The following is a 26,313-nucleotide window of genomic DNA, read 5'->3' on the forward strand; positions in this document are numbered from 1 at the left end:
GGATCGAGATCAATCGATCGGCATGATCGTACGTACGTCCCGGCCGAGCACCTAACCTCGCGGGGGGTGAGATTCGCACGAGACCGACACACAAGGCAGCGAGAAAAGTGCAGCGACCACGAGAGAGCACGAGTCGCGAGTGCCTCGAGTAATGCGGACGACTGAAACGTGCGCCAGGAGTGGCGAGGGTACTTACCCGTGGCTCCGAGTACGCAGAGAGGCTCCCCGGCGGCCGACAAAAGAGGAGGTGGCCGCGAGCTGCAGCTTGGAGGTGGTGCGCGTATAGCACTTTCGGCCTTTAGCCGAGGCTCGGCCTCTTCTCGCCCATGCCTTTTCCCGTTCGCGTCGGCTGCTATCGCCCCAGGATATGTTTGCACTTTTGCCACTTGTCTTCGTGTACAGATGTCGCTAGCTAACGAGCGACTTCCTAAATTCGCGCTGCTTCATTTTTTTGCACGCGCCAACGGCTCGGCTTTCGAACGCGTCCGTTCGAATTTTTCCAAACTATCGTATGTACCGTTGCCAACGCTTTCGTAACGAAACTTGGCATCTATATCGTTTCGATCAGTCCAGAAGGTAGTTGGGTTAGCCCAAGGATTGTGCATTCAAGTATTTTCGATCAATAAAAGCTCGCAATGATGAAAGAAAACGATAGGACAACTTTTTACTTCGATTCTCAACGAGATACAGGTAGACTTTATTGTACGTAAATATTTTATAAAATCCAAATGCATTATAACTTATGACTTTGGTCAAATTGTTGTCACATAGTTTTATGCTTAAACATACTACACTTTTGGTTACAATAGACAGTAAACAGCGATATAAAGTATAAAAATTTCATAATAGCGAGTAACAGTTCTCTTTTTAACGAACACTTAGGTATGTAGCTCAATAGAATTTCTTTGTCGTTGTGGTACGACTCATTGCCGTTATTTTCTTTATAACTAAAACATCATTCTATACAATCTATGAATTCATAATTCATATAAATTGTATAAAATATTTTTTTTCTTATATCTATATTACACATCAAGAAATTTATAAATTCCTCAAACTTTTAAACATTTAAAAATGTCATGACTTATAAATTATTATTATTATTATTGATAAATGTCGTAAATACATCTATATTTAGAGTGTGAAAAGAGTTAAAAATCAGTCATGATATGAAATCTGCAGGTTTCTGGGGCATTTCACAACCACCGAATAGTAATACTAGTGTCTCCCTCTGTAGAAAGGACGAAAAGATTTCGTAGCCTACGTATATCGACAGGGGATAAAATACAGATTCTAATTCAAGCTTTATCTCATCGATTTTTAATTTTCATCAAAAAATAGAAAAGAATCGTTTTCTTTTTCTTTTGGAAGAAGCTTATCAGAAATTCCACTCAAAAGTATATCTCCCATTAATAATGCATCTGTATTTAATGTTTCTTGATCAACGTTAATTAGTTTATTCAGAGTTTCTGGGCTTTCATTTCTACTTTTTTTAGTTTTCTTTTCAGAGTTTTTTTGATGAATTTTCATATGTCTTTTGAGATCATAGCTACCTACAAATGTGGAGCTGCATTTATCACATTTATAAGGTTTGCCACCATCGGTGTGAATCCATAAGTGACGACGCATAGCTGCGCTAAACGTAAAAGCTAAGCCACAAATTTGACAAACATGAGGCTTTTCTCCTGAGTGTAATAATTTATGCTCCTTCAATGTAGCTTTTTGATTGAAACTTTTTCCACAAATGTCACATGTAAAACTTCTTGGATTTGTATGAATTTTGACATGGTTTATCAAGTTACCTTGCTGTGAAAATGCTTTTCCACATTTTTCACACTGATAAGGCCTTTCCCCAGTATGAACCCTCATATGAATACTAAGTGTACGACTATTGGAAAATCTTCTTTGACACATAGAACATGGGAATTTTTGAAGATATTCTCCATTAGGATCTACATGACTAGAAAAATGTCGTTTAAAGTTACCTTTGTGATTGAATACTTTTGGGCATAAATTACACTTATATTGCGGTGCAAATTTATGATAAGAATGTACATGATCATCAAGATCAGCTTTTAACTTATAACGTTGTCCGCATGTTGAACATCTATATTGCGGAAAATCTGTATGGCATGTCATATGGCGTTTGAGATATTTTTTTCTTATATATGATTTATTGCAAAGGAAGCAAGAGTATGGGCTTTGACCTTTGTGTCGTTCAGCATGTATTTTTAAATTTTCTAAAGTATCACAATCTTTTTCACAAGCTATGCAATAATATGGACCTTCAGTTGGCACATGCATATCTATTGTATGGCACAAAACATCAAAAAGCGAGGGAAAATTCTTAAGACATAGTGTACATTGAAAATGTACAGTCATGTCATCTATTTCAATTTCTTTGACTTTAGTAATGGTATCATTACTTATTCCTACAATATTGTCTTTGGCACAATTAGCATCATTTGATTCACCATTATTATTTGATTCTATGCTGTTATCATTTTCATATTTATGGATATCAATGGTATCTTCTTCATTTTTGTGCTTCATAATTACTTCATTTTGATTTATCATCTCTGTACAGACACTAGTGGGTACAAGTTCATAACAAACATTTTTTTCTTTGATTACTTCAGATTGATCTAAGTCTTCTAATAAATGGAAATTATCTTCATTAATAATAATATTTTTTGGAATGGCATGTAGTTCTCCAGAGAATTCCACATCTTCATCATCTACTTGTAAAACAAATGTATCACAGCTTTCATCAAATTCTTGAAAAACACAAGTTTGAATTCTATTCTCTGAAGATGTATCATCTTGAAACATAGGACAATTTTTTGCATTTGATTCATCTGTGACATCCGTTGCAGCATTTATTAATTGAATTTGTACTTGGTCATTTGATTGTGTAGTCTGAAATAACAAAAGACATGATTCATCATTTCATTCATACCATTATAAAGACATAGAAAGTGGTTGATTGACAAGACTAATACTTTTGATTCCACAGCAATTTGTTCATTAAATGCATCTCTTAGCTTCCTGTCTGAGTCTTGAATCAAGCTTCTGAAAGTTGTAAATGCATCAAGTTGACGGGCGCACATTTTGCATATTTTTTTTGGTAATCCATCGGACTTTTCGATCTGTAAAATAAATATGCAAGATCATTGCAATAAAGAAAATTAGCCAACTCTGATCGTCAAGTTATAAGATATTTTAATCGAATCATACCCGAACAGCAGCTAGTTCACTGATTTTTTGACTGTAGTCTTCACCACTACCAGTGACATTAAATACGGGTGTCAAATTACTGTCAACACTCATGCAAACTCGGCACGTTTCGTTACTAAACATCCCCCACTCCATTTTTTTCTGGGATTCACACGCTGGGATTCACACGTTCTTTGTTTCACTGAAACAGTCATTGAAAATCAACTGTATTGAATTAGGAATATTCGTTTCTATAAACTATGTGTACTTATAACTTGTATAGGTAAGAAATTATGATTTTACGAAACGTTATGTGATTAATAAGCAAAGCAATCGAACACATTACTTACAAAATGAAGTGCGGAGGAAGTGCGCCGGTTTATTGTCGAAAATCGATCGCAGCACTGTAACGACACTCCACGACACTTGTTCATCTCTGTATTACGAGCTCAAGCCGTCTCGAGCAATGTGTAGGAACAAATGTTTTCCGGTGGACGCCCTAACGAACTATGAGCGGCGCAGGCCGCAGCAGAAGTTACAGTGGATATCATTGAGTCGCGCTGGCCGGTCGGTACTCGGTAGTTTCGGGTACGTCGGTCGGCTGTATAGTGGCGCAGTCGTCGTCGCGTGCCCTTTTCGAGAACTACACGAGTAGGTTACGAGTGCCTACTCTTATCAGAAATTGGCAAAAAGTAGTGCGCAGAGATCGTATTTATCCAACATCAGTAGCAGCAGTGAAGCTGCGGAGTTCTAGATTTTATGAATGGAATTTTTTCCAATGTTTTTATAGCGTTGAGTGCCTAATAAGCGTGTTAATCACGAGACCGTATTTATTTTCGAAGGAAGCCCCTTTTTGTATTTCAACGTGACTCGCGGCACTATTGTATTGATTCTTATGTTTTTCGTTAAATCAATCGATATACGAGTTGGATCTAGTATTACGTCAAGGCTGTATAGTAAAAAATCTAGTCGCGATTATGCGTTCCTGTTTTTGTTCGGGCATTAAAAAAAACATTTGACAACAGTCAAGTTTCGATTGTTAACAATTAAGATATAATATATTTCTAATATTTTTCTCAGTGTGAAATCGAGAGAGGAAATTAGGGCCCAGCTGCTGAGCGTAAATTCGATGATAAAGGTATTTTTCTGCGTTCACAGTATGCATAGTCTCTAGGCCGCGTGTGCTTTGCCAGCTTATCACGCGCTCACGGCGAGCTAGACCATGCACTATGCAGCAGTTTAGTCCACGCGCGGCGCTTTGGCGAATTATCCAATCAAGCCATTCTACACGCGGCAGTTGTGTCGCCCACGCGTTTATAAATGTAGCTACGTGTGTGTATATGTATCGTGTGCATAATACATATCGGAAGAACGAAGCGCTAACTTTTGGCCGCGGAAATTGGCCGAAATACGCGCGCGCCTACTCGAATAAAGCTCGGCATACGCGAGCGCGAGGCACTGGCCGGTAACAGCTACGATAAGAGTTTTGTTTACGGCCTGTTGTACGGAGCTGTAAAGCCGCGCGCGCTTGTAACGCTTTTGTACGAATTAACGAATGCGCTCGTCAGCACTTTTTCTTGCTCACTTATTTTTCTGTTCGTGCCTAATTATTGATGCGCCGAGTTGTTGGCTGTTACAGACGCGGAGGAAGAGAAAAAAAAAATGAACGATAAGAGCTCCCTATGAAGGAGAAGCGATAAGATCGATCAATCTTGTACACGCCTTGGGCTCTCGTGTATACATACACATTCGCGCCTTAGCAGCCCGGCTAGATGTTATACGTTGCTGCTGCTGCTGCTGCTGCTGCTGCTGCTCGGGATGAAAGTCTTATTGTATAAATTTGCATGGACAATCGGCGCGACGCTTCTCGAGTACGCGATCTCAGCCAATGATTGCGCGGATGGCCCGTCTCGGCGCGACGACGACGACGATGTAGCGCAGGCGGTGCGGAGCTGCTATTAAAATTTGCGGTCGCTCGCGAAAATTTATCGCCGATAACGCCGAGTCGCTTTTATACATTCGAGCTTCGTATTATATGTCTCTTGCCGAAGCTGTTGCCGCATAGCCGCCGCTGCTGTTCATGCTGCATTGGGAATTTTTTCATTTTATCCTCGTCCAGGCCAAATGCAATATAATGAATCGAACGGGAGAAAAAAAGCTCGTGCAACGAATTCACATAAATACAAATAGCTCTGCAGCTGCTGAATGATCAATCATGGCTTGGATAGATAGTTACGTCTCGGCATTCATTGTACACACGCGCGTGTACAAAAACGGCGAGCAACCCGATGAGGATCCGAATCTGTGTCGAAGAGGTGCGAGCGCTTTGAAAACGTTTACCAATGAAAAACATTTGCCACTCGTCCATATAATACACGAGGTTGTTGGCACGTAGAGGCGGGGGGAGCTTATCGAATCGTTAAAACGAAAAACGCTTTCAATGGAAATCCATCAATTAAGATGTAGGTCGTAGGTATATAAGGGAGCCAAGTACCCGCACGTGAAAGCCGATACAGTCGGGTTACAAGACGCGAGAGCCGTCCAAGTCAATATAGTCGGTACCCTTCATTCGGACTCGCGCCAAAAGTAAATTAATTCGATCTGCATGAAAATTTGATAAGGCTGCGTAGATAAAACTATGTACGGACTCGTGCCTAGACGCATTTTGAGTGGCGCGCTTGAATAATGGAAAGATATTTTAATGAAGCCCTGTCTGCAGGTGCTCCAACAAGACTCGTCTCGCCCTTTTCAACGAGTTCTTTTTTCCTTCTCTCCCCTACGTAGCTCATTTATAAAAGTATTTGGAAATTACAAAGTCGATTGTTTTCGAAAGCCGGGCTATTGAGCGCGATCGGGGATTTTTCGCAGGGCAAACTTTCCAAGTTCGCACGCTCGAGAGCTGGAGGCTCGATCGACGTTTTACATCGATGCCTTTATAGATCACTTCTCGCTCTACTGGCACTGGGGCGACCTATGTAGCACCCTAATATTAGTTTAGCCTCGATTATATAGAATTTCGTGTGATACGAGCCGGTGTAACGTCACACCTAAGTGCGGTTCGTAATCAAGTCATGCTTTGACGCAATTTTCTCTCACTCGAGTCCCTTCGAGGTGCAATTATTTTAGCCGAGAATGAATTTAATAGCCCGAGATTCAAACTATGGGAGGCGGCCCTCTCTGCCGTTCGGTAAATAATCGATCGATCGGCGCGAAAAATTGCCGCCCATATAGATAGGCAGTTCAAACAGAAGAAAATGAGTAAATAGAAAGTGCATCGACCGAACGACGACGCAGCGGCTCGAAGCGCTTTCCAAGTCAAGTTTCTAGTAGTTGGCACGTCGACGACGACGACGACGAGGCTGCGCGTATACACGCCGTACGCCGAGATGAACGCGCCACATACATATATAATACAGCAGGCGAACGAGCGAGAGAGACGAGAGATGATATAAGGGTTGCTCTCGGTCGATTTATCGGCTCTAATACTCCGAGTCTCTCTCGTATATAATCGTGGCGAAAAAGGGACGTGTGAGTATAAGCACATACATAGGCGGTAGGTGCGGGCGAGCGCAGGCGCGGCGATCATATAAATGCCGGGGTGTTCGGGCGCGCGACTTCAGTCTGCCGCCGCGGCTCGGCTGCTCCGTACCATATAACGCAAGCTCGACGCTTTTCTCTCTTTCTCTCTCTACCTCTTTCTCTGATTCGTCTATATCTCACGCATTCGAACGAAACTCGCACGCGAGTCGCTTGATATTACACAAGTTCGTGCATTTCATAAGGTATACGAAATATACGTACACTGCCGTCGCTGGACCGCGCACAACCAAATAATCCGAAAGACTGAAAATTCACGTCACCGCGAGCCGCGCTGTTTTTTAATTTCAATTTTTTTTTCCATTTAATTTAAAAAAATTTTCCGTCGATCGTTCGATTGCCAGTGTTTTCAATGTGAGTGAGTGCGTGCAATGTTACAAATGCCAAATTAGGGTCCATGACACTGATTGGAGATACGCCGCGTAGCGGCCACCATTGAGTCAGCGTCCAGAGCGAGCGAGTAGCAAGAAACACCTGCGGGACAAACGTACGTTCCAATAGGTTAAAGCATCATCATCTTTTCGCACTATTTCTTTCAGTCTCTTTCTCTGTGTTTTGTTTTGTGCTTTTTTGTCTCGAGTGCACATCCTTTATCGCGAGCCGCCACATTACTCGCCGCGCGAACGCGACGCGACTCGCGCGCTCGAGCTTTTATTATTTTGCGCTCCTTCCGCTTGCGAGAAATCTCGAAGCTCGGCTGCTTCTTACATTATTCCCGCCCTTTTTCTCGCGTATACATCTTTTATATTTTTACAAGAGCGCGCGAGCCGAGAAAAGTCTCACTACCGGAGTTTCTTGCAAAAAGAGATGAAAAAAGAAAAAGTGGAAGAAAAAGAAGAAGAAGAAGAACGAGTGCATGTATCCTGCTCGCTCGGAGCGTGTGTTTGCACGACACTCTGTTTGTATATACCTCGTCGCGAGCGCGCGCCCGATGCGCTTCTCATTGTTCTCCGCTTTTTCTTCCAGCGCGTTGCTTCTGCTGCACGTACATAAGGGGTATTATGTGCAATACGTGTATACGTATGTAACTCGATGACCCAGTGACTTTTATACTCGGCACGCGATTGATTTGCGCATTTCTCCCTCTCTCTCTCTCTCTTTCTCTCTCTCTCTCTGCTTCTCTCTTCCTCTTTGCGCGAGCTACATACATATCGCGGAAATATTTGACAAATTACATCGCGTGTATACACAAGGAAAAAAAAGCGATGCGGAGTAACGATAGCCGCCTATGATGTTTGGAAAGCTCGAGCTTTTGGTGCCTCGTGACTGAACGTACAACCGCCTGTGTGCCTCGACGAGTATATGGAACGGCAGCAGCAGTAGCAGCAACATCACAACAAGCCTCTATATCTCTCTCTATCCCTCTCGTTCTCTTCGGTCTCGCGCGCGAGGCATCTATATACTAACTCCATTGTATCCATTAGCGTAAATGGATTTTGCTCGCTCTCTTATCTTCGCCGTGTTACGACGGATTTTACTCTTTTACTTGTCTCGCCTCGCTCTCGTGTGTATCCTACGATGCGCGGGGATCGTCGCGCATATCTGTTTACCCGCCTCTACGATGCAGCTCCGAAGCTCGATGTGGTGCTTGGCTTAGGGCGCACGCGGTTATAAAAATGGGAAAAGACACGCCACAAGATACGCCATTACCATTGTGAAAAACAGAGTATGGCTGCTGCTATTGTACTACTCGTGTACCTTCGTGTATGGGATAATGTCGGACGTATATAATACACTCGGGAATGAATCGTTTGTCCCAGTTGTAAGCAGCTGCTGTTTCCTCGGCATATGTTTTTTTTTGCAGCGTGGTAGCCGCATCAGTGCATCTCGTTAACATTATCTCTTCTTTTCCCCGTTGACTCGCTTCGTCGAAAGGAAAAGTCGAGCTCGAGGCTGGGAGGCTGCCTGGACTCGGACTCTGACTACTCGTGACACCACGCGTGTTCTGCTTTATAATATATCCTTCCTGACTGCATATTACTTCCGAAAAAAATACGACTTGTCGATATTTCGTGTTTATTCTGGGCGTTCGCGAGGGAGGATAAAAATATAGTCGGCGCGTGGCAGAGGGAAAATATTTGTGTAGCCAAAGTCGAGCTTACGATTCAATAAAGCTTGATTTATTTAACTTTACCTGTTGACCTTCGGTAGCGTCGGCAATTTCGAACGATTCACGCGGGCTCGCTTGCTGTACGTGATTTTTCGGGGGAGGCCGAATAATCGAGAAAGCGCGTCGAGGATAAAATGAAGTAGCTCTCGTATGCGTCGACCAAGTAGTGCAATAGCAGCAGCAGCAGAAGCATAGCTATTATTCATCCGAGCGCACGCATAAAGGGAATATCTGGGTTTTATATATGTTTCATGCACTCAACAGGGTTGCTGCGCTGGTGCTGTTGTACTCGATGCATGGACCGAGAGAAAGGACCGAGAGATAGAAATAGAGAGAAATAGAGAGAGAGAGAGAGAGAGAGATAGGAGAGTAATTTTACGGATTTCCTTTTCTCGGCGCTCGAGTGAGCACAGAGCAACACAGCACAGCAAGTGAACGATTGTCCTCGCGCCGAGCAAAAGCTCGAATTGAAATAGTAAACTGCCGTCGCTATATTCCCTGAAATAACGAATGTTCTTTCACCCACCCTCTCTCTCGCTCGCAGCGACGTCACACTGATTTCGTATGTGTGTGTGTGGGTGAGTGTGCATTACATGCATGCGTGCAGCGCATGCAAACGCAAGACAGAGGGCTTATGGACGCGCTGCGATTCTTTTGCTCCGAGCTCACACAGAACTACTGCCGCAGAACTGCACTTTCTGCAGCAAGTATACACCTTTACACTCAGTCGCACTCTCTTGTTTTCCATTACGACGCGCTCCGCTTGCGGTTGTAAAAAATTTATATTAATTCGAGGAATGTAAAATTTTGGTATGCGCATACGGCACCGATGCCAAATTTCCATTGCTTTTTACCTCGTATACACGTAGCGCGGGCTTTTAGAGCTTCGCGTGCGGACATATGAAAATTGAAGTGCGCCACTCTCGGTCTTTCTTTTTATTAAACGGGTACATAGCATGCGCACACACGTACGCACAAACACACGGGCTTTTTGTGCTGCATGCATTTTTCGAGAGGTGCATTATATTCGAAGAGAAAATGACGCTAATGCAGGAGAAGAGATAATTCGATAGCTCATAATATCGGCATGCGGGAATTTCCGAATGTTTACTCGCCGTCAAATAGCGCCTTTATATATTTTCCAAATTACGACCCTGATGGATTATGATTCGCCCTTTTTGGTAATTTGCTACTGCGACATCTCCCTTGGCGCCGTATTATCAAGAGTATACCTCGTGTTATATACACCAGGATGTTTTAGGCTGATAATTATTCATTAGGCATTCAGCTTAGCATTCATCAAGATAACTCGACACGTTAAACGCGCCGAGCCCCGACATCTTTCTTCTTCTGCACGTGGTTGGGGCTGCTCGAGCTAGGCATTATATATAAGACGAAAACGTATTTCGAGCAAGAGAGAAAGAGAACGAGAGAGAGGGCCGCCAACTTTTTCCAACCAACTTTTTACGGGCAAAAAATGGCCAGGTCAAATTGATTAGCATGAATTTGTGTTATTATCGCGCTGAAAGAAGAACCCGGACACGTATAAAACTTTTTCCATTCTACCGTGTCGTCGCTCTGCAGTTGTCCTACTCGTCGTCGTAGCTTTTTTTCTGCCCAGCGACTCTACGCACATTCGCAGTAATGAACGTAATTTGGCGAGTGACAATTTTTTTACTCTCCTCTCCTTTTTTAAGCCACGCACGCGTCGTTGAATTCATTGTGCTACGAGAAAGAGAGAGAGAGAGAGGGATAGAGAAGAAGAAAGCGAAACGTTATCGCCAAGCCAACGACTAACTTTATCCGTGCGAACGCCGAGATGCTATTTTCGCGTTTCTACGCAGCGGATTACTATACTACTGCTCTGCTGCTGCATGGCGCAGTGTAATGCTCGATTTGGCCTCTTTGTCATTATTTCGTTCTTACGACTGCGTTTGCTCGCTCGCTAGCTCGTGTGTTTTGGACGGGGAGAAGGTAGATCTGTAAGATCAGCCGAGAAGCTTCGCTCGACTCCATTTTCCGAATGTGTATCTGTGTCGCGTGATTACCAAAACAATTTAGCCTGGCAATTTGTCATCCCCACGAGCGTACTTGGCAGCAGTAGAGCTCGTGTAAACGCCCACCCGACTAATCTTAAAATCGCGATCGTATCAACATTACGGAAATGATTTCGAATGAGTGGGCTCGATTGATTTTGCGCGTAATATTTTTCCAGGAAAATCAAATGATCAATTCTGATGATAATAAGAAACACTTTCAATTATCTTTTTTGTATTGTTCGCGAGACACCTAGAGTCGGTTCAATTAAACGAATTATGCCGGTTGGTACAGCTGCTGCCGCGATCTGCTCGCTGCGTACATAAATTAATGGCATTTTCGGTTCAAGGATACCGAAGACAATAACGTTCGGGGCTATATAGAAAATGTAATCCATTGGAGGCCTGGCAAATCGTTGAAAAGGTTAAAACTATTAAAGTCAACTGAAGCGTGAAGTGCGCGGCACGTTGTGTGCGCTCGCGCGTGCAGCAGTCATCAAAAATGGAATATTTCAATCAGCACGGAGAAGTCATACAGTCGTAAAATATGTATGAGAAGTAGAAGAAGAAGTAGAAGAAGAAGAAGAAGAAGGAAAGGGAGAAGGCAGTGAGACACACACAAGAAGCTGCTGCTGCTGCTGCAACTGGGCGAATAACTCAATTGAATTGCTATTTTCTCCTCGACGATAAATTAGTCAAATTTTCCTCGAACGGTAAATTGTCCCTTTATCTTTGGGCCGTGCGCTCGTCTCCTATCTCTCTTTGCCTCTCTCTCTCTCGAAACTTGTCATCAGAGCATACAATCGTAATTATATGGCAAGGAAGGAAAGACGGCGAAGAGAAAGAAAGAGAGCACGAGAGAAAAAGAGACATCTGATGCGCAATAAGAAAGAGACTGAAAAGGCAGGCAGGCGAGCAATTGAGAAATCTAGGCTAATAGAGAAAAGACAAACGCGACTTGGTGAAATAGGAAGCTGGCCATTTCGCACTCGTACAGTGCAGTGCATAATACGTATACATGACGTGTGTGAATGTGTGTCACACATATGTGCATGCAGAACTGGCCTAGTGCAGTCATTGTCGCACGTACTGCAGCAATGACATCGGCCCGAGCTTTTATACATAGCGGCACGTCTCCGCGCGCGCACATATGCACAGTCTGAACCAGCCGTATTGACGAATTCCAAGCGAATTTTGACTCTTTAGCTCTCTTTCGTTCTCTCTCTCTCTCTCTCTCTTTCTTCCCTATCTCTTGTGGAACTGCATCGAATAATTCGTTATACTCCATACAGCGTTCAAAGCTCTCTCGAGTGAATCGTGCAGATTTAATCACCCGCGAGGTATTTACGAGCAAAAGCGTCCGTGAAAAACAAGTTCATTTGCCTTGTTCTGCCGCTTGCGCAAGGCTCCGAGAAATTGGTCGACTAAGCGAGTTCGTTGCTGGGAATATTTTTTGCCTCTCTCTCCACGTGCAAAGCCGCAAGCTCGAATTAATGACTTGATCTTGTTAGCATGACAGCACCGAAAGCTAATAGTCAGCTCTGAGATTTGGATGGAGAAGTACGGGTCGTGCGAGTTGTTATATTATATTGTTAATCACTTTGGCCACGCTGGGCCAAAATATTAAATTAAACCTCAACTTACATCAGTTCAAATAAAGTGTAAAGATTTTACGAGCTCGAACTTTTATAATGACCGCGTGAAGGCTGAACTTTTAATTTGATAAAATAAATGTTATATTTTATACCTGCTTTAATTTTTGGATAGAGGAATATTCATGAGAGTTCAAAATAATCCGTTCATTTTCATGAATTTCATATTACAACGTATATTGATTGTTTGGTATCAATAATATTATTCGGCAGAGGGAAAATTTGGTCTTTAATTGAATACATGTCTATTTGAACCCATTTGTATGTACGGTTTATGGAAATGGACACAATTTTAAATAATGAATTTGAATTTTGCATGAAATCCTCATCAAAAGTGTATTTTTAAGAATTTTTTTAAAATAGAACCGTAAAGTGCATTAATTCATTACGCAAATGATCTGTGACCTATGTTTATTTTGAAGAGCATAAGCTATGGTCTCAAAATTCAAGAAAACCTCACATTTAATAAAAGGCTTTATACCGGTATACATTCCGTTTTTATTTAATTTTTGGCCCATCATGGTCGGCGTAATTTTAGCTTATATATATTTAGTATTGTTAACGACTGTCGGAAGTCATTGAGACTGGCAGTCCGAAGATATAATATACATAAGACCCGGTCGCAGCAGCAGCATATTTTTCATTCGAAACAAAAGAGTAACTCATTGCATTGTTCGCTTTTCTCTGCTTTCCCGCGATCATCTTTACCTCCAGCTCGCTACGCACGTGATTGTGGCAGAATATTTTTTGTTTGATAAGGCGAAAGCCCGCGTATCTCTTTTTTTTTTGTTAACCGTCGTATGAAAATAAAAAAATTACGAGTTCAAAGTAACGAAAATAAAACGAAATATCCGGCTATATAATATACAGGTGAACGGAAGAAGAGCAACAAAGTGTAAGATAACAAGGAAAGAGACGGAGGTAAAGAGAGCGAGGGTGGGAGAGAGAGTCAGGCTACGGGAAAACAATGCATAAAAAGCGCGCCATTGTGCAGCTGCAGCAGCAGCAGCAGCTAGTCGTCGTCCTAGTCCAGAGAAGAGCTTCAATAAGCTTCGTGCACGTTCTGAAAATTGTATTATTTAGCGCGCCGGAGTAAATACGTACGTGCGTGTATACACGTCGGACTGCGCTGCGCAGCGTGGCCATTGTGTCCCTCCACCCCGTTGTGCGTTGTGGACACACAGCAGCTCACGCGCACATAGCCAGCATATTATAATAACTTAAGTATTTCATCATTATACACAGCTTCTGCGTGGGCAGGCACTGCAGGTTACATGTATCTATAGGTGGTTGCAGTACGAGGGGTAGCGAGCAATGGGCTGAGTCATCGTTGCCTCTCGACTGCACATGATGGAATTATGTCAGGTAATATAGCAGGTGTTATAACACGTTGGCCTAGCCTGGCCTCGGAAATGCTACTAGCTCGCAGGACACATTCGAAATGTACGTTTTGCGCTCGAATTGAAATACACATCGGAGGACTTATCTGTGTACACAATGTTCCCAGCAGCCGGCTTATATAAAGTTGTGTAACACGGCTGAAGCGCGTGAAATTTTGAATACATGTCAGTCGGGTTAACATCGATCAGTGCCGTGCAAAGCCCTTCATTGCCGAGACCACTGTGACTTGGGCGTGATTATTGAAAAGTCCTTTGCAAGCAACGCCAACACACTGCAGTCGAGTTTGCCAGAAAAACAAAACGAAATCAAAAAGTAGGAGCAGTCAAAGCGAGCCGCGAGCTTTTGTAATTGCTCTTATTACAGACATTGCTATCTATAAATGCAGCTCTTGCTACTGCTGCAAGTGCAGGTGAAAAGAGAAACGACGATGATGACGACGACGACGCAACGATGACGAGCGAGCAATTTGCTTGGCGCCCAGGCTACACCTCCACTGGTTTGCGCGTAACTAACAAGATTATAATTGCTGCTGCTATCGGCTGGCTAGGTCTCCTCCCTCTCTCGCTCTTGCTCTTTCTCTATGCGATTGGCAATGTGACAGTTCCAATCGTGCGCGATTCCGAATCGCTCGCTCCAGCTTCGCCTTCTCTCGGTCGTACGTGCCACCCGGAGGAATATCAATTATTTCCTATCGCTGCGTGTCGTTGCGCCGTGCAATCGCCTCCAAGCTGAAATCAACAATATTTCTCAGTGACAGTCGAAGGCACTCGCTTCATCATAATTATTCAATCCCATTGCTTGAATTGCTTTATTTTTCCGTGAACAAAAAAATTTGCTAGCACATCTGATTGATGTGCACATGACGGATTCATTCATGTTTATACGTAGGCGAGTGCGCAGCCTATTCGTGCACATTGCAGCGCCCACGAAGTTGTCAGCTCTCTGGCACTGCTCGATCTTCCGATTAAGCGGAAGTCACGCCGGAAGTCTTCGGATTGAGCTTGCAAAAGCTCGCCTTGTACACTCAGCAATCGCAAACTGCGTGTGCTTCAAATTTTGCTCCCAGCGTACTTATGCTGTACGCGCTATTTTCAGAATTTGCTATATAATATACTCGATGAAACATTTTTTAGCTTCATTCTTTTTACATGCACGCGCGTTTATTAACTCGGTTACATCGAGCGCGACAATTTTCTGACCGTGCGATTCGATATTATTGATCCGTAGTTGTTAAATTCTCGCGCAAGCTTTTCTTCTTTTCTTCTCTCTATCTCTCTCTTTCCGATAAATGAAAATGGCTAAGTGGTGTGTAAAATGATACATGTTACGCAAACGCACGATCGGTTCATATACAGAGCAAATAGGAAAAAAACAAGACAGTTTTCAATTTGATGAGATTGCCCTATGTAAAGGTTTCAAATTTTCAGGCGAGCTCTCGAATCCAATTAAAAGTTGTCCCGCAAATATAAAGATATAGTAGCGAGCTGCAAGCGCTATATAGTGGCAAATTAGAAAAACGGTCTATACGTACAAGGCTCGAGAAGAATTTCCCCGTCAAAACTCAGAGGGAGCAAGCGAGTCGATGTATGCCTACACAACCGTAGCCTTGGCTGCGCTGCGCGTAGTACGATTGAAGTTGGAAAACTATTCGTTATAGCAGCTCGCAAGGAAAGCCGAACTATATTATTATACCGGGTGCTTTCACGACTTTGGCTTCGTCAAAAATGTTAATAAGTTCCTGCTGCGGCTGCTCCTGTGCGAGCTTGCGGGGGCGGGTGCGGGACAAACGAATGAAATTTTCGTCGCATTCATGTGGGCGCACGAATTTGCCAGCTGTGATGTGGGGTGGGGACTAGGCTTGTAATTCGCCTCGACTTTGACGCTCGCGCCAGGCATCAAATATGACCGATAGTCAAAGGAGAAATCCATATTATGCACACGCGCGCGTTTGTAATATGCGATAGTAGACTGGCAGTCGAATAATGGAGAAACGGGAGGCCTGCGGAGGATGCGAATTCCCGGCGTTAGTGTCGTCCTATACTCGAGCACACCATGTCGTGGTGAAATTCTCCAAATCATTCGCCAGTGCATGTATGCGCACCCCGAAAGACGATAGTTGCAGGCGTACGTGTGTGTACATGTCTACTGTGAGCCGGGGTCGTTGTCGTCGTCGTCGTCGTCGTCGTCGTCGACTATTGGCGTGCACTGCACAGACATACAAACGAGCCTAGTGTTGCAGTAGCGGATGCCGCACCTCACTCAATGGCCCACATTCGATTGATTGGCCTCGCCGTTGATTCTTAGACTGCTGCTGCCTCTGCTTACATTTCCATGCATGAGCTTTTTTTTCCTACTTCCTTTGCGAGATCGACTGCTGCACTGTACGCGACTACGTGCGCAAGCTGCATCCGAGCCGGAGTTTACATATATGTATATGCCCGTTCTTCGGATCGCGCATATTTTCGATTTATTTAAAATACGCTCCTGAGATTTGTTTAGTGCCATTTTCTCTCTTTCAACTCGACGTATAGCATCTCATACATTTTGAATGCGGTATAGTGCTGCGAGACCCACGCACATGCACGTACGCGCACAAACAGAGCAGCTGAAAATTTCACTCGGACGAATGCGCAATATATACATACACGTGGGCGCTAGCTCGGGTCAAAGGAAAGGATTTTTTTTGTAAAAATGGAGCGTGGCTCGAGCACTCGGATATGTTCTCGGGCTGGTTTGTACGTATACATACACTCTCGGTGGGTAGAATCTCTCTAACTCGCTCTCGCTGCCGCCAGGGCTAGCAATGTGAATTTATGCAGAAATTGACAGATGTGTGCGAGCGAGAGTATACACAATGGATTGTGCAATAGTCGAGAATTTGACGTCATTTCTCTCTCTCTCTCTCTCTCTCTCCTCTCTTTCTCGTTCTCTCTGTCTATATGCTTCAGCTACTGTATTTACATATACTTTATTTATTATACAGCTGCGCGAAGTGTATATTTTGTAACATAATTAATTAAATCTAGCTTCCGTGTCGCAGTGCAGCTCGTCTCGCTTCAGCCGTCTGCCGTTGGTTTAATTGTCGAGTTTTAGATGCGCGTGGTTATATCATTTTCGTCGCGCTCGCGTAGCGGGTTGTGCGCACGGGATCGTGTTTACGAGCCCCGCGCTGAGTTTTATTCGCTACGCGTTACGAGCTTGCGAGGCCGCTATCGCGCGCGAATTATACGCGCCAGCGTATCGTATATGCATTAGTTCATAGCATTGGAACATGTGTTTGCTAGCTGGTACGCTCAAGCGCGCAGGGCATGCACTTATATGCCGTTACGCCGTCAGAGAAATTATGTAAGTTAAGGCACGTGGCTTAATTACTAGTCGGCGGCGGTGGCGTCGGTATAATTAACCAATTAACAGGTGGCACGCGGAGCGCGACGAAACGTCTTCGGGATCTACTGGTTCTCTCTCTCTCTCTCTCTCTCTCTCTCTGTGTCTCTCTCTATATATATCCCTACTGCCTCTCGCGACGCGAGCTTATAACCTGCCCTGGGCTATGCGAGTCGCTCTCGTACGTGGCGTACATGCCCTATAGTGCACTAATCTAGCTTCGCGTACCGAGGATTACAACTCTGCTAATCTCTCCAACTCTGATTCTGGCCGTCTCTTTTCCTCTTGCTCACTCGTTCGCTCACTGGCTCTCTCGAGCTCGCTCTCTGGGGCTTGCCTGTTTGTTCGGACTAGCATCGAGCTTCTTTTTACTCTCTCTCCCTTGGTGAGAAACTCCGAAAGCTGCGGGCTACATTCGAATGATTTTTCGAGGCCCGAATGTGTACTGCGCGCTCTGAACAATTCTGAAATTCGCGAGTGCACCGCAACAACTCCCAAGTTGAAGCGAGAGAGAAAGCTGGCACGCGCAGCCAAAGTTAGCTTATGTGTGTACCTATACGATGCATATATATGCCGAATGTATATATGTGGACGTGTGTAGATGTATAGACAAGACTAGCTGCAGATATGTACCTCGTTTGAGCTTGCGAGCAATGCGCGTGCAAACAGGATACGATCCGAGCTTGCGAAGACAAGCTTCAAAATCAACAAAAGCTCGTTCGCGCGCGCGTATTTGCTTTCGGGAGTGCATACGAGCTAAGTACTCGAACACATATACTCCATCGCACCGGGCGCGCAGCTACTCGATCCTCTGCTGATGTCTACGGCTGCGGCTGTCTCTGTCTATGTACATGTCTTGTACATACTTTACTAGTACGAGTCAAGTGTAGCATCTACCTTGACTCTGTAGTTGTCTTCCCTCTCTCTCTCCTTCTCTCGTACTCAATAAAATTTGTATAATGCTGTCGAGCCTGGATCGACGATTTTTGCGCTTTAAATTCAAATAATTCCATGTACCTCGTGTCGTCGTCGGCACAATTGCGCCCGCTCGACCATTGCAGGTGGCATATACGAGCCTTATTTATTACACGGGTATGACGCGTGTGCGTCTGACGAGCCGTATCACGTTTGCGGAATTTTAAATTAGTCCTCGCCTATTCAGGCGCACGACGTGCACGCTTAGCCCGTTGGAGAAAATCTCGAGGGAAAAAAGAATATTTTCACGCGCCACCATCGTGAATTACGTCGCGCACACGACTGTTGAGGAGCAAAAGAGTTCCTATTATATAGATTATTGTGTGCGTGCATGTGAGCGTTGGAGTATGTATGTGTGTGTGAGAGAGCAGACTCGATGCTGCTTCTGGAGCATGCGGCACGTACTACACTCGAGAGAGAGAGACAGAGAGAGAAAATTCGAGATTAAATATCTCTTTGTGAAATAGCTTCGATGTGTGTTTAGCTGTCGGTCCTCCGGGACATTGCGGTGATTCGTGTGTCGGTTCCACTTATTTCATTCAATGCGTCCTTTATTTTCATTTTAGTCTTACTTTTGTACTATAAGGGGTCGATCATTGCCGACGTTGAAGGAGCTAATAGGTGCAGAATCTCGTAACGCAGCTCTCCCTCAAAGGCAGTAAAATCCATTGCGGCTCGTATGAAACGAGCGTTAACATTTCGGACTAATGCCAAGGTGTACCGAGGGATGGCTATCAATCGAACATGGCCAAATCCGCAAATGCTCTTCGAGCCGTGTCTTTGCGGTCGCCGGGAGACAAGGGGGCGGGCAAACGGACGTCATAAACACGAGTCCAAATGCTCACAAGCTCCCGTCTGTACAAAGCACGCAGGCAGATACCTACGCGTGTACACAGACACGGGTGTATCGATGCATAACCCCCGAAGCGTTGCAAGCTCCCAATTACAATGATTCGACTCCGAGTTACAGAGTGCAATTACCAAAGAGCTAGGCTGCATCTTGAGAGCAAATACAGAGGGGCAGAGAGATTCGTGCAAAGTGTCACTTATATTACACGTAACGCAGACCAAAAAACGAGAAACGATTTATTTCTGGTCGTGAAAATGTCTGAACAGCGTGAAAAATACCATCAACTCTGTATTACCTTCTTGTAGACTCTCGCGCCGTACATAAATGTACGCACATAAAACACGTCTTCGGGCATTCTTCACGTACATTCGTAAATTTGAAAAAAAGGCAAACCTTTACACAGATATTAAGAAAAATATCCACGATTGTTTTAGAAAAGCCCAGTGTCGAGACATTTTAATTTTTTCCCGCTGCTTCTTTTGCACTGGCTACGTGTTACAGAAAGTTGGAACATTTTCGAGATCACAATGGGACACCAAATAGCTTTTTTTGTTCATTATTTTTGTATTTACGACAAAGTTCTACAAAAGCATATATTCGACAATGATTGAAAATATCGTGAAAGCTTTTATAGCTGCTCTCTCTCTCTCTCTCTCTCTCTCTCTCTCTCATTTTTTCTATCTCATTTCTGTTTAAGCTTTTGATATTGCTTTCGTATTTTTGTGGAAACAACTGGACTACATTATTATTATTTTTCATGTTTTTTTATTTCTTTTATTTTCATGCACGCATCTCTCTCATTCTCTATTGCGTACATTGCAATTTATTATTCTCCCAGCCACGTTTGTTAAACTATGATGAAAAAAGCGCGTTGGAGCGTACGCAATTTAGTTCACAACTTATATATTATTCGCAAGCAGAAAAATTGCTAATGATATTTTTTCATACGCGAGAGCGTGCAGAACTTTCCAAATAACCCATGTAAATTGAATCTTTGCAATTATCTGGCGAGGGAGAGGAACTTTTTTTTATCAACTCATGGCTTAATTCTTTTGAAGCGGATAGAAAACCGAATATAGTATATAAACGTGTAGTAGAGCAACGAACTAAACTCATTTACGCAGGCACGAAAAAGCACTATCAAGCCCTTAGTGTATTAGCATGGTTCGAGGAATAGGCTGCTGAGTCGACTGGAGGCGGAGTTGCAGGCGGGGAGAAAAGGGGAAAGAAGCTCGTTAAAATTAAATGGATGCAAATGGTAAGATTCGATCGTGCCGGCTCGATCCTCTAGAAGGTATTATAAGGGATTTTCTCGACGAGCGAGTGGGAGGCAGCACATTTGGCAGCAAAAACTATATCTATTACATAAGTGATTCAATTAGAGAGTTGCAAGTGAGCTCGTGAGTCTCAAGAACATCAACAATATTGAGATAGCTGCGCGAGTAAAACGGACATGAAGGATTTCATTCGCTTGGTGTGTCAAAAAGGGCATGCGCTCGCGCCATTGCTAATGAGATGAGCTCGCATGTATAAAAGTATAAAAAGTCATTCAGTTTCGGGAGACATATCTTACGTTTATTTCACCTTTGCTTCTTTTGAAAGAGTCGCAAAGCTCACACACGCACGTGAATCATATCAACGGATAATTAAGCGTCGCTTCAGCCAAGATTTTACTGCCGAGATGTTCAAGCTACGATGTTTAAGTATACGGTCTGAGTGATGTGTCGTGGATGTCTATGCGCATGTGTGTTTATCAGTGTGTATGCAGCTCGAACGCGGCGCATCATTTCAAAATATTCAATTTACATCCTCGGTGAAATTCAGCTGATTTTCGAAAACTGCTGCTGCGGCAACGCGCGCGCCAGTGCATAAGTACGAAATTGAGCGGCACGCGCAACATCCCGTAAGCGCATATATAAGGTACATCTCCATCGGGATGCGCGCAATTATACGATGGCTGGCGCGATGCAGCATGCATTGATTATATTCGTAATACGTGCTGCTACGTGCGATATATTTACGAGCTCGCGCGCGCGTTGGCCTACATAAATTTTTCATCAATCGTTACATGCATGCCTCGCGCGCGTGCGAGAGAGGGAGAGTAATTTATTTTTCGTAAAAATATTCGTGCCGTACGTGCGCGCATACGAATTGCGAACGAGTTGATAATTAATTCAATTAAGTTGCGAGAAACCGAGGGAGAGAGAGCTTGCGAGCTCAAAACCTACAAGTCGGAAGTTGTAAATGCAGGTCGTAAACACAAGAGCTGGAACGAATGGCATAATACTCGGGGTATGCTGCTAGTATTTGTCGTTGCGCCGTACGAGCACGTAATCCATAAACTATAAGCGCATCAAAGGATCGAGTCTTTGGCCTCTCTCTCTCTCTCTCTCTCTCTCTCATTCTGCCTCTTGGCCCTTATACGTACTGCACGCTCGGATTCTCTTAGTCTTGGGTCTCTAACATAACTCGGGTTGCGCAAGAGAAGACCGAGCCGGAGCGTATACGTGGCGGTGACGGCGCAAAAGAAGGGCGTCGTCTCGCAGCTATATACCGCTAGACTAACGATGACCCCGTCGAAAGGGCCTGATAAAACATGCACGCAAAAGTAGTCGCATTGTAAAATGGAGGGAGAGAGACGAGCTGTGCAAGCGATTTCTGCATCTTAGCCAAATCGTCACGGGCCACTTGGCCTTTGTTTTTGATGTTTCTCTCGCTCTGGCTTTGCCTGCAGACGAGTTGGTCTCGCGCGATGTACCTCTCGTAGCGTACACAGAAATGTTGGCGCTCTCGCTCTTCTTTTGTTCTTTTACGCGCGATTTTCACGCGTACTTAACTGTAATACACGCGGTGAACATACTACTTGCGCACCGAGAGAATAGGGAGCGAACGCGGAGAGACTCGAGTATTCGCGTGTGTTTATCTGATGCTAGCTTATATACCTACACCCGTACCTCGAGGGCGCACTTTTCGACTACTTTTGTGTGTCATGCTCTTTCTCTCTCTTTCTTTCCCAGCACATTTGACTAATGCCGGAAAAATTATTAATATTATAATCAAGCCCAACTCGCGCGAAAAGAGCGAATGCGATTTGCGTGGCTAAAGAGCAGGGGCTTTGATTACATTTAACCAGTGCATATAGCGCGCACCACACATGTGCATAAGATTGAGAGAAGGTAAAAAAATTGTTAAAAATTAGCAATAGCAGTAGCGGTGATAACGGCAGTAATAGCAGCAGCAATAACATCAGCAGCAGCTTGGATACTCTCGGTACTGCACTCTCTCTCTTCGAGTGCACACAGCTGAGCAATTATAACTGCGCTGCATAGTGGCTCGGCTTGTTTGTTCACGCGTATGCATCTGGACACTGCCTTGCAACTGCACATACTCGCATAGCTGTATAGGTGCACGTACGTACACGTTTGGAGCGATCAAAAACGATTGTTAGCTTTTAATCGAGAGGGAATATAAGCTCGGGTGCAGTGTACGATAGGTAACGATTGTATTCTTTAATGGTCCAGGCCCGGCGAAACTGCCGTTCTCTCTTTTCGTTTATTTATTTACCCTTTTTCCTCCTTTTCTTTCTCCTTTTTCTAGCTCTTTTCGTCGAAATTGATTTCTCTTGCGAGGCAGAGCGTTTATATACTCGTATAGATATATACGTGAAAAAGTAAATAAACGCCTGGAACGAGCCGTAAAGGTGGTTGCACGCAGAAATCTCGAGCGTGTGCTAGCGTAGCTTTGAGCCGAGCTAGCCTGGAAACGATTGAAAGCTCCACACACACAGGAACACGCCTATATATATATCTATAAACACACACAGTTAGGGGAGACAGCGTGCGATATTAAATCTACGAGCTAGCCTCGATGCATCCTCGTGATAACGACGACAGCGAGGAAACAGCCCAAAGTAATTCGAGTGTCTACGTGTGTCTACGTGTGTGTGTGTGTGTGCGAGGCGGCGAGCGTAAATGTATGAGTAGGTCGGCAACGAGTTTCAATCCCATGGATTTTGGCGAGCTTCCTCTTCGCTTCACACGTACACACATACAACACACAAATAGATACTCTATCCGTACGCATCGATCTTTTCCATGGGCTAGATAAGCCTCGAAGCTAAGGCGCGCACGCAGTCTACTTTGGCCGTTTTCTCGCTGCATCGAGATGGTCCAAGGCGTGCGTATAATTTTGGCCGTATTTTAGAGCCCTATCCAAACTTCGTGATTGCTTATCTGCAAGTTTGTTTCTCGTCCGAATTAAACTCGCCCGCACGCGCACCTTTTGTACAGTATTCAACTCCCGGTGACGTATAGAGAGCTCCGGAGGAATTTCGTTAGGAAAAATTCTTTTGAAATCTAATCCACGTCGAAAGAGCTTAATTATAACGAAAATAACCGGGGCGTGAGTAAACAAAGGCCAAAAAAAAAACTGAGCGAAAGAGAGAAATATTATGCAAAAGGCTCGAAGCTGTTTTTTGCATGCCACTCGTAGACTCGATGTCTGGAAAATGGAAAATTTTTTAATTAAATTCCCTCGCACTTTAGTTTTGTGCGTGCGAGTGAGAGCGTATGCGCTCTGCAGACACATCTCATACTACATATACACATGCTGTTGTTGCTGCTGCTGCTGCTGGCGTTGCCCCGAGTATAAAGCAAATGCAGAAAGCCGCGGGTGGCGACTGCAGAGCACAACGGCGGCGTCGGCAGCGAATCGGCGGCGCGACAGCGGGAGGTCGTCTGCCGTTACAAGTGTGTACAGGATAATATAGGGCTAAAGGTATACAATCTTGCAAGTGCATCGCATTCCATTAAGTCTCCGGTTGGTGTTGCTGTTGCGTGTATACGCCACCGGGGAGCGCGTAACGAGCAATTCCTGCGCACAGATTATGTGTACTTACATTGTGAGAGAGAGAGAGAAAGAGCCGCGGAGAGGACGACGCGCGTATGAGCTGGTTAATTAAATTTTGCTCGCTCGCTGCTGGCAGTGGCGGTGGTGGCGGCGGTCGTCTCGCGCAAATAACCCTAGCAAATCGTTTCAAGCGCACGACTGAGAAAGAAGCGAGCGAGCAAATGTTTACTGCAGCTATATAATGTAGTTGTTTACTCGCTCGCGAGCATCTGCGTACGCGTGTCTTGCTCTCGAAGCTTTCGATGAAGTAATCAAGGCTGGTTCTTGTTAATCTAATCCTCGCTATAAGACGTTCGAGGCATGCATGTGAAATAACTCGATAATCTCTCTTTGCTTTTGGGAGATGGGGAGGACCCTTTTACGAAGCTACCACTTTCCGTCGCCAACTACGAGAACATGAATAATACATGCTCCAGATAAGGTGGTGCGGCTTCGAGAAAGAAGAAGAAAGCCTCCGAGCAGATGAAAGCTCGGCGGAGGACAATTACACCGAGCTCCGAAGCCACTTTTCCATCTCGCGTGTAATATTTCAAGTTTTCGCGTGCGCGTAATATCGACAGCTGCTCTCGTAACTGATTGAGCTTGCGCGCACACACAATATACACACACCCACCCACACACCTTCGAGCAGAATCAATTATGCGCCTCGCGCTCCGCATATACATCAGGCTCGTATCCGCGTACAGCCCGACATTATATACGTATGGGATACGCTCGTGTACGGCATTAATCGCTCGGGGTGCGGTACGAATTTTCGCTCCTACGCGTGTAGCCGCCTATGCAAAAGCGATTTCAGCTCCGAGCTTCTGGTAATTTTCGTTCGCGATTTGACTGTACAGCTGCGTAACTGCCATTAGAGCAAAAGGATGAGCGCGAATTCTCGCACTTGACGTTGCGCACCTGCGAAATCAGCGACTAACGTGTTTAGCTCGCAGTTGCACCCGTAAACGAACACGAGCTCTCGCGAGAGCGAGCAGTGATAAAGTCTGTGTATGCTCAGCCGTTTGTACTACTGCACACTAGCGTTTACGAAAAAAATGAGCGACGCGCGCGTGACGATTGAAACGTTAAACAGTTTAGCCGGGCCGTGCGAAGGAGGGGCATAAACAAGCCTAATTGCTTCGGAGAATGAAAATAGATGAGTGAAAAAAGCTAGTTAGAAGCTGGAAAATGGAAATTGACCGACGCTCGGTCGAGAGTTGAATCGCGTTTTCACATGCACGAGCGACAGAGAGAGAAAGAGATGAGATAGAGATATAGCGCGAGGAAAAAGAGGTGAGGGCAAACAAGTCACTTTTTGCTATTAGCTTGGCGCGTCAAACGGACACACACCGATCGATAGAAAGAGAAAGAGTCGTTAGACCTGTTAACGCTCTTTTTTTTTTTACTTTTAAATAAATCAGCCTTTTTGTTTTCCAACTTGGAGTTAGCATCGATCCTTTACTCGAAACCCAAATCTTATGTACGTATACGCTTCCTCTTTTTAAGCTCTGACCCTCGGCTGCAGCTATATTCTCAGAGGAATAAAATTTGCATCGATATAAGGTCTTTTTTACTCCTTGCCTATGTCTCTCTCTCTCTCGCGCGCGCGCGTGCACTCGTGTGCAGTAACTAAACTCACCGCGCGGGTAGATAAGTTTTTTCCTCCGAGCGAGAGAGCTCCGCCGCTGGAGGGTACGCGGTGGAGCTTTTTGTGTGTACACAAGCCACAAAGAGGAATAGAAAGAGAGGGAGGGAGAGAGAAGGAGGAGAGGCAAGGCAGTGATAAGACCGTTTGTTGCGCGCATAGCTCTGGCACACTGGCAACAGCATACAGTAACCGCCGCAGCATTGACCATCGGTCTTGCTACTTTCTCCTTTCTCTCTCTCTCTCTCTCTTCCTCGTGCGGCTCTATCTCCTCACTGGCTTCCTTCGGGCGCGCATTCGGAAACTTTCGTCGGTCGAGCTATAGAAAAAGCGGGCTACGTTGAAGTAGCAATCATTGGACACTGAGTAAACATCCGGGCTAAGCTTTTTTCTCCTCCCTCTCTCTCTCTCTCTCTCGCCGAAATGTGCAGCGGGCAAACGGGCGCGCAGCTGCCACGTTGCACTAGGCCACTGTTGCGGCTCGTACTCGCTGCCGAGAGGTTTATAGGCGCTTTTATCGCGCTTGTTATTATAGCGCTGTAGTGCGCGCACGCTTA

General features: G+C 44.6%; 3 protein-coding genes across 3 annotated transcripts in view; 1 reads left to right on the forward strand and 2 right to left on the reverse strand.

Annotated features, from left to right (window-relative positions):
- The window catches only part of LOC106648202 (E3 ubiquitin-protein ligase Rnf220-like), a 76,849-nt gene extending 76,500 nt beyond the window's left edge, over positions 1-349 (reverse strand). Inside the window, exon 1 of the mRNA XM_014364904.2 lies at positions 197-349. The gene's annotated coding sequence lies outside the window, so the exon portion shown is untranslated. The remainder of the gene's footprint in view (positions 1-196) is intronic.
- Positions 350-676: 327 nt separating this feature from the next.
- Positions 677-3,737, reverse strand: LOC106648244 (zinc finger protein 253-like). The gene is made up of 4 exons (XM_014364975.2): positions 3,567-3,737; positions 3,238-3,418; positions 3,003-3,149; positions 677-2,919 (listed from the first exon to the last, which is right to left on the reverse strand). The coding sequence occupies exons 2-4, from the start codon at positions 3,370-3,372 to the stop codon at positions 1,321-1,323; spliced, it is 1,881 nt and encodes a 626-aa protein (XP_014220461.1). The 5' UTR covers positions 3,373-3,418; positions 3,567-3,737; the 3' UTR covers positions 677-1,320.
- Positions 3,738-6,890: 3,153 nt separating this feature from the next.
- Positions 6,891-26,313, forward strand: part of LOC106648147 (metabotropic glutamate receptor 7-like) — a 77,497-nt gene continuing 58,074 nt past the window's right edge. The window contains exon 1 of the mRNA XM_014364828.2: positions 6,891-7,300. The gene's annotated coding sequence lies outside the window, so the exon portion shown is untranslated. The remainder of the gene's footprint in view (positions 7,301-26,313) is intronic.

Source organism: Trichogramma pretiosum, unplaced genomic scaffold (assembly GCF_000599845.2).
Source record: "Trichogramma pretiosum strain Unisexual culture from Peru unplaced genomic scaffold, Tpre_2.0 scaffold24, whole genome shotgun sequence".
NCBI lineage: Eukaryota > Metazoa > Arthropoda > Insecta > Hymenoptera > Trichogrammatidae > Trichogramma > Trichogramma pretiosum.